Below are 15,033 nucleotides of genomic sequence, written 5' to 3' on the forward strand. Positions count from 1 at the left end.
ATTTGATGATAAAAGTGAATTGGAAAGTTGTTTAAAACTGCACGCCCTATCTAAATCATGAAAGTTTAATTTTGACTACCCTGTCCCTTTAAATGAACAAGCCTCCAGGGCCAAAGTAAAGATACAAGCATGATGAAGGGAAGAATGATGAGAAAAATTAAGGACAGGGAAGTAATGTTATCTATGATTATTACTATTATTATCATTTATTTATACAGGGAGTGCAGAATTATTTGGCAAGTTGTATTTTTGAGGATTAATTTTATTATTGAACAACAACCATGTTCTCAATGAACCCAAAAAACTCATTAATATCAAAGCTGAATATTTTTGGAAGTAGTTTTTAGTTTGTTTTTAGTTTTAGCTATTTAAGGGGGATATCTGTGTGTGCAGGTCACTATTACTGTGCATAATTATTAGGCAACTTAACAAAAAACAAACATATACCCATTTCAATTATTTATTTTTACCAGTGAAACCAATATAACATCTCAACATTCACAAATATACATTTCTGACATTCAAAAACAAAACAAAAACAAATCAGTGACCAATATAGCCACCTTTCTTTGCAAGGACACTCAAAAGCCTGCCATCCATGGATTCTGTCAGTGTTTTGATCTGTTCACCATCAACATTGCATGCAGCAGCAACCACAGCCTCCCAGACACTGTTCAGAGAGGTGTACTGTTTTCCCTCCTTGTAAATCTCACATTTGATGATGGACCACAGGTTCTCAATGGGGTTCAGATCAGGTGAACAAGGAGGCCATGTCATTAGATTTTCTTCTTTTATACCCTTTCTTGCCAGCCATGCTGTGGAGTACTTGGACGCGTGTGATGGAGCATTGTCCTGCATGAAAATCATGTTTTTCTTGAAGGATACAGACTTCTTCCTGTACCACTGCTTGAAGAAGGTGTCTTCCAGAAACTGGCAGTAGGACTGGGAGTTGAGCTTGACTCCATCCTCAACCCGAAAAGGCCCCACAAGCTCATCTTTGATGATACCAGCCCAAACCAGTACTCCACCTCCACCTTGCTGGCGTCTGAGTTGGACTGGAGCTCTCTGCCCTTTACCAATCCAGCCACGGGCCCATCCATCTGGCCCATCAAGACTCACTCTCATTTCATCAGTCCATAAAACCTTAGAAAAATCAGTCTTGAGATATTTCTTAGCCCAGTCTTGATGTTTCAGCTTGTGTGTCTTGTTCAGTGGTGGTCGTCTTTCAGCCTTTCTTACCTTGGCCATGTCTCTGAGTATTGCACACCTTGTGCTTTTGGGCACTCCAGTGATGTTGCAGCTCTGAAATATGGCCAAACTGGTGGCAAGTGGCATCTTGGCAGCTGCACGCTTGACTTTTCTCAGTTCATGGGCAGTTATTTTGCACCTTGGTTTTTCCACACGCTTCTTGCGACCCTGTTGACTATTTTGAATGAAACGCTTGATTGTTCGATGATCACGCTTCAGAAGCTTTGCAATTTTAAGAGTGCTGCATCCCTCTGCAAGATATCTCACTGTTTTTGACTTTTCTGAGCCTGTCAAGTGCTTCTTTTGACCCATTTTGCCAAAGGAAAGGAAGTTGCCTAATAATTATGCACGCCTGATATAAGGTGTTGATGTCATTAGACCACACCCCTTCTCATTACAGAGATGCACATCACCTAATATGCTTAATTGGTAGTAGGCTTTCGAGCCTATACAGCTTGGAGTAAGACAACATGCATAAAGAGGATGATGTGGTCAAAATACTCATTTGCCTAATAATTCTGCACTCCCTGTATATTTCTGCAAAATCCTGTAGCCTATAGAACTTCCCTGCTTTATGTATTACTGCCTAAGGCAGGTACATTTTAGCTCTGTGTAGGTTACTTGCACAACGAGGGTTAGATAATTAGCCCATGTGTTACTGACTCAAAGGGAGTTAAATCACATTGTTACTGGTTGTGATGACCAAGCTGAAATCTAATGCCGTGTAATCTCAGTCTGTTCTGTACCTTGCCCAAAAGCAATAAAATTGTCAACTTTAGCTAAGGTCTGCATGGCTACAAATAACTATCACTAAGTGGAAAGAGTAATCACTGCATTATAACCACATCTTTAGTACTCTGGTTGAAAGTGAGCTAAATCACTGCTTTGTGTGTTATTGATACAAAAGGCTATATCACTAGCCCACATGGTGGACAATTGATGGCCTATTTAATGTGTACAGCTCTTGGTGGTTGCAACCTTGGCTCTCCAGATGTTTTGGAACTACATTTTCCATGATGCTCAGACAGCCTAAAAAATGTCTTAGCGTCATGGGAAATTTAGTTTCAAAACATCATGAGAGCCAAGGTTGCTGACCCCTGCCCTAGCCTATCCTATGCCCAGTTCCATACTTTTTTTGGAATGATAAATAATATCATATTGTTTGTCTTTTGGAAAAATAATCCTATAATATAAAAGGCCAAGTGTATTTTTTCCAAAGCTGTCATGCGCAGTAGAGACAGCGCAAGGACAAACACATCAGAGTCTACCTGATCTGCTGTCCGCGGCGTGACAATGGTGGGCGGAGTAAGCATGGCAGGGTGTGAACCGGCTTGGACGGGCGTTGTGGGGGTGGGACCGGTCGCGTGCATGCAAGAGAGACAGATCAAAAGAGAGGGGGGAGAAAGAGAGGAGGAGAGAGCAAAAGAGATGGGAAAGAGCAAAAGAGAGGGGGGAAAGAGCAAAAGAGAGGGGAGAGAGAGAGCAAAAGAGAGGGGAAGAGAGCAAAAGAGAGGGGAAGAGAGCAAAAGAGAGAGGGGAGAGAGAGAAAAAAGAGAGGGGGTAGAGAGAAAATAGAGGGGACGGGGTAAAAGTCAGAGAGGGGGGAGAGAGAGAGAGAGAGAGAGAGAGAGAGAGAGAGAGAGAGAGAGAAAAATAGAGGGGGGAAAGAGAAAAAGAAAAAGAGAGGGAGAGAGAGAGAGAGAGAGAGAGAGAGAGCAAAAGAGAAGGGGAGAGAGAGAGCAAAAGAGAGGGGAGAGAGAGAAAAATAGAGGGGGGAAAGAAAGAGAGAAAATAGAGAGTGCAAAAGAGAGGGGGAGAGAGAGCGCAAAAGAGTGGGGGTAAGGAGGGAGAGAGCAAAAGAGAGGGGGGAGAGAAAGCAAAAGAGAGGGGGAGAGAGAGAGCAAAAGAGAGGGGAAAGAGCAAGAGAGGGGGGAGAACGAGAGCAAAAGAAAGAGGGGGAGAGAGAACAAAAGAGAGGTGGAGCAAGAGAGAGTGCAAAAGAGAGGGCAAAAGAGAGGGGGTAGAGGGCGCAAAAGAGAGGGGGAGAGAGAAAGCAAAATAGAGGGGGGGGGGAAGAGAGAGCAAGGGGTGGGACCACTGTACTGCAAAAATGGCCCGTGTGAATGGGCTTTAGGACAAGTATCTAATATTTTGCTAGACAGATCATCTGCACTTATAGCAAACACACCTTATGCTTCTGAACTGTCTCTTTATCACATTGTTTTAAATAGTTTTGTTGTAGATTATAGAAAAAGGTTAAACGTCCTGTACTTCCATCTATTTAAAAATATAGTTTCAAAGGGCTAGATTAGAAGTGGAGAGCAGGGTGCGTTTCCTTGCACTCAGATGTCATGCTAAGAATAACGTGTCTGAAAATATTTTAGAGCACCACATAATTTTAATGGATAGTGCAGAGAGTGCTATTAGTGCACTCATTGAATTTCTATTACAAGTTGTCAGAAGTGTTCACCCTAGTGTGAAAAATATCAATATTCTATTTAATTTGATTAAAGATTATTGAAAGTGAGTAACTATTCTACTGACTATTAAGTTACTATATTGACATTATGTAAATGATCACACTGTAGTAATGTGAAACTGTGACCCCACCCCTACTACAAAAAAACACAACTTCCTTTATCCAGGCACAAACCTGACCCTGTCTAGTCCATTATATCCTCTAACATACAATAGACCCCTACATGCTCTTCCCGAAATTATTCACCACTTGCAAACACCCCTTCTTCATGATGCCACCAACAAAAAAACTCCTCTACATGATCCCCTCCCGCCCCTTAAATCTACTCCCCATACCCTCTTCCCCGTTGGTAACCCCCTCTATGCAGTGCCCTCCCTATAGCATAAATACTCACTAACAGCTAAACTCCTCCTATGCTTTGTAGACCGATGGGGTTGGAAATTTAAGTGCTCTACTGATTGGCTGAGTTTGGTCATTTCTCCAAGTCTCATGGTTTTATCCTTTAACTTTTCAATGAGAAAGATAGCAACTTACATTCTAAATGGGGTTTTTTGGACACCACCCTATAGTGCTAAATCATGGAGTTAAAAAATGAATGGTTAAACACAGTCAGAATTTATTTAGACAATATAATTAATAACTCATCAGTACAGTGTAACCTTCTGTACTTCTGGTGAATCTATTTTTCTCTGAGAAAAGTTGCACTCATTTGTAATAATTAATTTGTAATTACAATAGATTAGCACAGTGCAGACAATATGATACATGATACATTTAAATTTGATCTAACAATTGTACTTCCCGCTTCCTTTTTACCAACCTTTATTTATAAACCAAGGAGAAAATTTAAATACCTGGCTGAACAGGGGAAGGCGACAGAGGATGTCTGCTACACACCAAATTTAAAGATATACATCTGATTAGTCAATGACACCGAACTATCCCCTCCACCAAAAACAAGCCACCTGTCTACAACATGACTTTTTGTTGCCTTGTTCCCCAAAATAAACCCTAGCATACCCATACAATCCTTAAAGGACCAGTCAACGCAGTAGATTTGCATAATCAACAAATGCAAGACAACAAGACAATGCAATAGCACTTAGTCTGAACTTCAAATGAATAGTAGATTTTTTTTAATGACAATTTTAAAAGTCATGTCTATTTCCACTCCCCCTGTACCATGTGACAGCCATCAGCCAATCATAAATGCATAAACATACCATGACAGCCATCAGCCAGTCACAAATGCATATATGTTTATTCTGTGAATTCTTGCACATGCTCAGTAGGAGCTAGTAAATCAAAAAGTTTAAATATAAAAAGACTGCATTTTTTTTTAATGGAAGTAAATTGGAAAGTTGTTTAAAATTGCATGCTGTATCTGAATAATGAAAGTTTAATTTTGACTTGAGTGTCCCTTTAAATGGAGTAAGAAATGTTTTAGCTCCAACAGCTCTAACAAACTGCAATAAATATTTCTGTGGGCAACACTTCATCTAGTGAACAGCTAGACTACGCTACCTGACAGAAGATTCAATAAGCTGAATTGTGCACACAGCCTGCAATTCCCAGAGCAACTGAATAGCTTCACATAACTCTCACTGCATAACTACAGAGTTTGCTCACAGAGACACTAAACATTATTGAATGCAACAACTCATTGCCAGACTGGTCTTTATCCCCTCCCTTTCCTGCTGAACGCAGTGTCAGTGGGTCATACCCTAATATCCTTGCCCGTCTCTGTCCAGTGGGGACAACTGCCCTGGGGTATAGAGACCAGTGGGGCTCTCCAGACCTCAAGCAACAAGATAGATGAACGCATGGAGACCCATTTGCACAAAACAAAGCCACTGAGATGTTAAAGAAATTGAAAATGTAAAGTTGTGTGTTAGAATGGTCCATCAATACCGCATAGACTAAGACAAACTAGTACAGATGTAAACGGAGTAGTGCCTTTTCCGCCTCACACTATTCGTCCCTCATGATATCACATATATATACCATTTAAAACACGCTAAGAAGAAAGGGATGTAAGATAAATATATAGAATCACGCCCCTAACCATATAGAGGAGGAGGGTTCTGAAAAGTGAAATCAATATTATAACCTTCAATACGTCAAAGAACGTCAAGAGATCCTGGTTTTTATTATCTCCTGCAAGATTACCTAAACTACCTAACTGACCCACGGAAGGGGGAGGTCTGAAGAGATATTCAGAATGTCGACTAGGAAAGGGAACAAAGCGGATAAAGTGTTGAAATCCGCATCTATGGAGGCATTCTTTAGAACACCCAGAACCCATAAAAATAAAGAACTTCTCTCAAATGAAGCTGAGGAAGATCCTGAATCTGAAAATGAGGGAGATCTTGAGGACATGACCCCTGTGACTAAGGCGGATCTCCATGCCTTGGTATCCAAGCAGGATATTGCGACCAACTTCGATAAACTCTGGGAAAAGATGGATAGCTTCCAAGAAACAATTACTAACAGTCTCACTGATATCAAAACCGAGATCTCAGAACTAGGGACTCGGGTGGATTCTTTAGAAACCGCAACTGATGAAATGAGCGAAGAAATGACTGAAGTATCCCAAACACTGACAACCCAACAACAAACAATAACAGAGCTGGAAGAGAAAATTGAGGACATCGAAAACAGGAGCAGAAGATCCAATATTCGACTTAAAGGGGTTCCAGAGACAATCGGAGCCGAAGACCTATATGAATACCTCCAACAGTTATTCAGGGCAATATTGGGAGCACCAGCCGACTCTGAAATCCAAATAGAAAGAGCCCATAGGGCCCTCAGAGCAAAGCCTAAACCAGAGCAACCCCCGAGAGATGTGATACTTAAACTTCTGAGATTTCCTGACAGAGAAAAAATATTAACAGCTGCCAGACATAATCCCACGTTTAAATTCCAGGGTAATGTTATCCAGTTTTTCCAGGATCTCTGCATCAAAACCCTGCAAAGAAGATTTACCCTTCGACCGCTCACCCTCCTCCTCAGGAAGCACCACATTCCATATAGATGGGGTTTCCCCTTTGCCCTGCATGTTATGAGGAACGGCAGAACAGCCACGATCAAATCCGCAGCAGAAATACCTGATATCTGCAAATTCCTGGAGCTGGTCCCACCAGAAATTGTAGAGGGGGAAACAACAACAGGCTCTCCGGAACCCTCTCACTCTCAAGCAAAACCTCAGAGGCCAAGATGGAAAAAAGTTACTAAAAAGAAAGCTAAAACCTGAGACTTAGATATATACAGAACAGTAACCCACTTGGGGGGGGGAATTTTTTTATTTTTCCTGATATAGGACCATGAGCTATAGAGGAAGATTCTTAACCTCAAGACAGAGAGAGGGGTTGAGGAGGCGCTAGGTCTAAAGAACGACTGTATGTTTATTAATACTTATATGATATTTACTATTGTGGTTTTTGTTGTGACCACGTACGGAACACACACCGTGGTGATATTGACACATGTTGTGTAGTACATTATTTTACAATGTTAAGTTATTAGTTATATTAATGTTTATATTTTCTTTGTTGTTTGGAGTCACGGGATGCCGTACACGCACTCAGAGCTCATCAATTATGAGTAGATCGGTGAGATTCTGGGAGAGGTCTCATCAGATGGTGATTAAGGTACCCTTTAACAATTTTTTAAATATCTGTAAGAAAAGAGTAGAGTATAACCATACCTTTAAGAATGTCATTACCTAGAATTACATTACTCTCACACAACGCAAGAGGCCTTAACACTGACATAAAACGAAGGACTGCAATGACTAACTATAGACGACTGAGGGCTAATGTCATTTTCCTTCAGGAAACACATTTCCTACACTCCACTATACCAAAATACTGGGCAAAGGATTTCCCACAGCAATTCCACTCCACGATAGACTCCAAAAAAAGGGGAGTTTCTATTCTTATTCATTCTTCCATTCCCTTCACACACAGAGAAACAATAGCAGATAAGGAGGGCAGGTACCTCCTGGTGTCTGGCCAAATAGGAGGAATTGATATACTTTTCTGTAATGTGTACGCTCCAAATGAGCAACAAGATAAATTCTTCCAAAACATATCTCACCTGCTGACTGATTGGTCTAGGATGCGTATAGTTCTGGCAGGAGACTTTAACATAGACATACAAGCATTAACAAAAGACACTGCCAATTTACAATCTAAAAAGAAACAAAGACAGAGAGGGGTAGCTAAAAACATAGGGGGGATGCTTGAGCAGCACACACTGCAGGACACTTGGCAGATACTCCATGGGGATGCCAGAGACACTACATTCTATTCATCAGCACACAATAGCTACACGAAGATAGACTATATATATACGAGTCAGGTACTCCAACCAATATTACAACATATAGATATTCTACCTTGTGTATGGTCAGACCATTCAATCACGAAACTCAATCTAGGTGACTTGCTAGACCCAAAGAGAACGAAATCTTGGACATATGACCCATCTTGTATCAAAAACCCGATCATCAAGGATAAAATCCTTAAAGATCTAGAAGAATATTGGCGGATTAATTTAGATACCACAAACAATCCTATCATACCATGGGCGGCACATAAGGCAGTGATTAGGGGTGTACTGATTAAAGAAAAGACAACAGCTAGGAAACAATATACCCTTCTATTAAAGCAGCTATACTCAGAGATTACTTCATTAGAAAAGACACACAGAATAACTAAATCCCAAGATATATTGACACAACTGATAACCACTAAAAATAAGCTACAAGCCATATTGAACGAACAATCCGTAAAGGCAGCACACAGATTGAAAACAAACTACTTTATTTTCTCCAACAAACCTGATAAATACCTAGCGAAAAAAATTAGAGACAATTATCAGGCATTATCAATACCAAACATACAGAATTCAAACGGCCATATGACATCCCACCCACAGGAAATTGTAGACACATTTGCACAATTTTATAGTGAACTGTACGATGGGACTAAAGTGCAACATTCCCCCCTGACGGACAAACTATTTGACTCTTTCCTACACAAAGCAAACCTGAAACCAATCACTGAGGCAGATAGAGAGACTCTTAATGCTAAAATTACCTATGCAGAGGTCCGAGCAGCTATCAAAGATCTTAAGCCAAGCAAAGCCCCGGGCCCAGATGGTTTCTCGGGGGAATATTATAAAGCTTTCAGGGATACTCTAATACCTCACCTAGTAGTATTTGCCAATCACATTATGGAAGGGGGAGATATACCTATTGAACTGCTTCAGGCCAGGATAGTGGTGATACCAAAACAGGGGAGGGACCCTCATTTTTGCGCTAATTATAGACCGATTTCCCTTATCAACCAGGATCTTAAAATAGTCACAAAAATCTTAGCCAACAGGCTGAAACACATCCTACCCTCAGTTATACATCCTGACCAAGTTGGATTTATTAAAGATAGGGAGGCCCCTGATAATATTCGAAGGATGGTATCGGTCATTGACTTTCTTCGGGAAGGGGGGATGCCTTCTCTGATCCTATCTTTGGATGCGGAGAAGGCATTCGACCGGGTTGATTGGAAATACATGCTGCGATTGCTGACATTAATGGGATTTAAGGGACGGTTTATGAATGCTATTGAGGGACTATATTCGACACCTACAGCCCAGGTCAGAGCAATTGGACACCAGTCAAAAACCATACACATACTCAATGGCACACGGCAGGGATGCCCTCTGTCGCCCTTGATTTTGCGCTTTGCATAGAACCTTTCGCTGCATATATACGTAACTGCCCGGATATCTGGGGACTAGAGATAGGGACGATACATCATAAGATTACTTTGTTCGCAGATGATGTGCTACTAACCATTTCGAAACCACTGGTCTCATTGCCACATGTATATCAGGCCATACAATTATTTTCTCAGATATCGGGTTATAAAATTAATGTGGACAAATGTGAAGCACTGCCCCTGTCGATACCTAAACATACCATTAAGACGATTGAGACAAACTTTGACTTTAAGTGGGTTTCAGAGGGGCTAAAATATCTGGGGATAAAATTGACCACTCACTCCTCAAAGTTATACGCTGCAAATTACCTTCCCATATACAAGGCAATTAGATCAGACTTAGGAAAATGGAGGAAGATGGGTTTTTCTTGGTATGGGAGACTATCTGCCATCAAAATGACGATTCTGCCCAGAATCCTCTATCTATTTAGGGTCCTCCCAATTAAAGTAAATAAATTAGATTTAGATAATCTTCAACGAGACATACACAGATTCTTAAGGGACAACAAACACCCGAGGATCCCACATCAAATTCTGACGAGACACAGACAATTGGGGGGAGTGGGGGCCCCCAACTTACATGACTATTATAAAGCAGCTAGACTGGCACAGGACTCAATACTTGCGAGAAGACAGAAAGATGTTCTCTGGCCTGCTTTAGAGGCAGCTATGGGGGGGATGGAGGAACCTGATGATATCCTCTGGGGTATTCTAAAGAATAAAGACACAAGGGTTTATCAGAACAAAACTACACAAATGACCAAGCAACAATGGACTAAGATACAAAGGATAGGGAAGCTGATGCCTAAACAATCCTTACTGATACCATTAAAACATTTGATAAATAAGGAATTTATATACCATATAAAGAAATGGGAAAACAAAGGCCTATATAGGGTGGCAGATATGCAGTCACAAGGTAAAGTACTGACCTTTACACAACTTAGACAGAAGTTAGAGCCTATACAGATACAATGGTTCCTCTACCTACAGGTCATTTCAGCTATACAACCATATATCAACAGGGCCAAGACACATAGTCAAAGGACGACTCTCGAAAATCTATGCTCAGCAGCCATTAGACCCAAGAAAGCAATTTCTAGGTTATACATATCGCTACAAGAAAACAACAATGTAACTAAATCTACACTGCTGCTAAATTGGGAAGAGGATATTGCTGGGGAATATGCGATTGACAAATGGAATGATATATTTTATTACGCTAGTAAAGGCCTTATGAGCGCAGACCTTAGAGAGAATGTACTGAAAACAACCTTTAGATGGTACTTAACACCCATGAAAACATCTCATATGACACCGGGAAACTCTAGACTTTGCTATAGAGGGTGTGGGGTCAGAGGCACATATCTTCATATGTGGTGGGAATGCCCTAGAGTCCAAACTATTTGGCGAGATTTGTCTCTATTGCTGAGCACCCTGCTAACCGAACAGATCTCGCTCACACCAGCCCAGGCATTGTTGCATGAGACGCTCCCAAGACTAAACCCACACATAAACACTTTTATTCGAATTTTATGTACCACTACAAGAATAGCTATAGCTAAATATTGGAAAAGCGAGACACCGACGTGGACAGAGGTCCTTAATAGAATACAGATGGTTTATTCAATGTACGAGACAGCAGCTTATATACAAGACACAGGGCCTACGTTCCAGAAGATCTGGTTTTACTGGATAACTAAAGAGGGTGCAGAAATGAGGTAGGAAGAAAGACAGGGATTCCCTTAGAGGAAGATAGTCGCTGATTTGACACGAGAGATTATTTAATATAAGGAAAATTGATGAGAAAGCTACTAATAGCAATATAAGTGAGATAAAAGGCGTGAGGTACCCGTGACTCCATTAGTTTAGTTTAATTTGTTATGTTATGAGAAATGTTGAGTTTTTGTTTATCTGTCCTAATTAGATTAACGATAAAGCTAAAGTTACATGAATCTGACCCCCCATGATTAGTTACTTCTAACAAAGAGTCATATATCCAAGGATGCATAAAAGAAGTAATGGAAGGAAAAATATGAAAAGGGGAGAAACCTCCACATATACTGAAACAGAGTAGCAGCATAATTTAATGGGAGATATCTTATGGACATGAGGATAAAAATAGATACAGAGGGTTTCATTGGAAACTCTGCTCAAGGAACTGTCTTCAGCTGAGAACCATTCGTACCTTATTATATAAGTATGAGTAAGGTATTCTTTATCATGCATCCGAATGTTTTTCTCTGATTTTTGTTTTTTGTTTTGTTTTGTTTGGTGCTTTTCTTTGTGCTTACTTAATGTATCCTACATGTAATGTATCTGAAGTGTAATGGGGAGGTTTGTGGTTTAATAAAAAATATTTTATCTAAATGGAGTAAGAATGTCCTGTTTTAGAAGAGGTGCACTTCTTTCAAAGTAAGGGGTCACATACTAAGGTGGCTATCAGGTGATTACCTAATTGAATTGTAATTATGGGATCATTGAATGCTCTCTATTGCACCCAAAAATACATAGAGGGATATGAACTGAAATTAGCAGTGATCTTTTTATTTAAAAAAAGAAACAAAAAATGAGTGGACCGGTGTGCATCCAGCTGCTAGGTGAATGCCATAACAATGGCAATAACTCAAATCTATAGTACTATTTTGGGGCTGCTCACAAAATCCTTTTGCTTGGTTTCACCAGCTGCCTTTTGTAGAATTATAATGTGCAGCTCTAAAACACCCCTAGGAACAGCAATGAATCGAAGCATTTATAAAATTAATTATTTTAGTGTGAAGCACTATAAATAATATTGTGAAAACTTAAAAACACAATAATCAGATTTATTCAAATAAGTTATTGAATATTTTTATGAAGTTAAAATACATTTGTCTACATATAAACACTGTTGATTAATTAAATTCATCTACTTATGCTTATAAATAAACTAGAGGACTGCGAAACCTCACGGCGGCAGGGAACATTTATGTTGTGCCTCTTTTTCACCACCAGATGTCAGAAGCGCACCATTCACTGCTCCCTTTTTAGCGAGCATAGACCTAAGGCGGCTGGGGCGTTAATACTTTCAATGTTTCCTTTATCGCTTTTTTTTTCTCCGGATTCTCGCGATAACGTTTGGACCTGTATGGTTATCATTTTGTATACGGATGTGGTTGCTATAGCAACATATGAACACACAGACATTGGGAACTAGGGAAACGCTGTGAAGCCAACATGAACATCCGAACTTTTGGCCCCACTGTCCGGATCGGAAACTGGGATGAGGATTTGTCACTAGATCAGGTAAAGGGAAATAACAGTAGCGACTTTACACAACTATTGGTACGTATTATGTTTAGTGAGAGATGGGTGTTTGTAAGCAGCTCTTACATGGTCCGGCGAAGGTTTGCTGAAAATGTTGATTGTGTGTAGATCTGCTTGCCATTATTAGATACCTTGATTCTGCTTTTAATGGGGTTATTGTGCTTTGAAATACAGACGTTTAGAATTTGGTACCTTGCTTTTATTTGTTTTAGTATCAAAATCATGTTTTTTTTTTGTTTTGTTTTTTTTTTTGTCTTGGGGGGGCAGTGGACTTCATGAATACATGCCCAGGTTCCTCATTACACCTCTGCAGAAAGATACTTGGCAGTTAATATATATGTTATATAGAATGACTATTGAAGATACACACACATGCACAAACACACACACATGCACAAACACACGCACATATAAACAAACACACACACATGAACAAACACGGACAAGCACACATACAGGCACAAGCACACACAAGCACACATACAGGCACAAGCACACACACACAGGCACAAGCATACACACACAAAAGCAAACACACACACAAACAAACACGCACAGGCACACACACACATGCACAAGCACACACACACAGGCACACGCATACACACACAGGCACAAGCATACACACACACAGGCACAAGCATACACACACACAGGCACAAGCACACACACACACAGGCACACGCATACACACACAGGCACAAGCATACACACACAGGCACAAGCATACACACACAGGCACAAGCATACACACACAGGCACAAGCACACACACACAGGCACACGCATACACACACAGGCACAAGCATACACACACAGGCACAAGCATACACACACACAGGCACAAGCATACACACAGGCACAAGCATACACACACAGGCACAAGCACACACACACACACACACACACAAACACAAGCATACACACACAGGCACAAGCATACACACAACACAGGCACAAGCATACACACAGCACAAACATACACACACAGGCACAAGCACACACACATGCACAAAAATATACACACAGGCACAAGCATACACACAGCACAAACATACACACACACAGGCACAAGCACACACACATGCAAAAGCATACACACACAGGATCTTGTCTAAACATCTAAATATTCATTATTTATAACTGCCTATGAATCAGTCTTCAGTACTGTGCTTGCTATAACTAGGATGCCACTCAGTACACGGATGCATGTGTTGGTTGTTTTCACTGTAGAATATAGATATAATATTCGTATAATGAATATATAAATATTATATCTATATAGCTGTGAGGCAAAATCTTATTATACCGTGGGAACAGCCAGCACATGCATCCGTGTTCCAGCTGAGGGCCATCCTAGTTACAGTTTCTAGTGGGTCTATATACTGTGCGCTGAGTGGGTATAAGCTCTTTAATCTAGGGAAGCTTCCTCTATGCTTCCAATGTAGTAGTTAACAGGGTGGGGAGAAGATACAAGAGCGCTAAAAGCTAATACCCAATATGAAGGGAAATAAATATCTATTTTACACCGGATATTTTTAAACAATTTTATACATTAATTAAAATAAAAAATATAGAATGTCGCAATTGAAATACAGTAAAACAATATTGTGATACATTATCTTTGTAGTCTCTACTTTATATGTTCTTTATATGAAATAATACCAACACATTTCATCCACACCTTGTGTAGATTTACTTGTGACCACAAATGTTGTATAGATTTATGTGAGCAGTAATGCTAGATATTAATTACTTGTACTAGCAGTGTGATGTATCAGTTTAATAGATCTGTGGGGTGCGAATATATATGAATAATAACTTGAAGTAATTCTAGAAAAACGTTCTAATAGATCGTTGTGCTGCCTCAATGAGGCATAGAATATTACATAGCCTCTGTTATGTTGTTATAGTTAAGAAATCATATATATTTATGCCATTGTTTTCTAGGCTTCCCTGTGTTTGTTCTGTACTGCCATCTACTGACACTTTTTGGTAATGCTCCTGTTTTCCAGTATCTTACCTCTGACCTTACTATGCATTTCCTTTTTGTGTATTACTCCGCCCTTGTAGTTTTATGATGTTTTCCTGTGTCATGGCTGCAGCTAATAGCCTCATGTAACAAGCACTCATGTTAATACATTGCAAGCTACGATCAGTATCATCTTATGACCGCAAAATACTTTAACCATTCATTCATCTGCTGTATTCATTATCT

At 40.1% G+C, this 15,033-nt stretch overlaps 1 protein-coding gene and 1 long non-coding RNA gene across 3 annotated transcripts in view; one reads left to right on the plus strand and one right to left on the minus strand.

The window, feature by feature from the left end:
• The window catches only part of CFAP161 (cilia and flagella associated protein 161), a 146,309-nt gene that overhangs the window by 77,511 nt on the left and 53,765 nt on the right, over window positions 1-15,033 (plus strand). The window contains exon 1 of one of the 2 annotated variants that reach the window (XM_053717681.1): window positions 12,675-12,795. The exons of the other annotated variant lie outside the window; for it this stretch is intronic. Within the exon in view, the coding sequence (XP_053573656.1) occupies window positions 12,727-12,795 (69 nt within the window). The 5' untranslated portion in view covers window positions 12,675-12,726. Of the gene's footprint in view, window positions 1-12,674; window positions 12,796-15,033 lie in introns of those variants that run through there. 2 annotated transcript variants of the gene reach the window in all.
• LOC128663377 (uncharacterized) overlaps window positions 1-15,033 on the minus strand; it is a 64,215-nt gene that overhangs the window by 18,160 nt on the left and 31,022 nt on the right. The window lies entirely within an intron of this gene.

The sequence above is a fragment of the Bombina bombina genome, chromosome 6 (assembly GCF_027579735.1).
Source record: "Bombina bombina isolate aBomBom1 chromosome 6, aBomBom1.pri, whole genome shotgun sequence".
In the NCBI taxonomy this organism is placed as follows: Eukaryota; Metazoa; Chordata; class Amphibia; order Anura; family Bombinatoridae; genus Bombina; species Bombina bombina.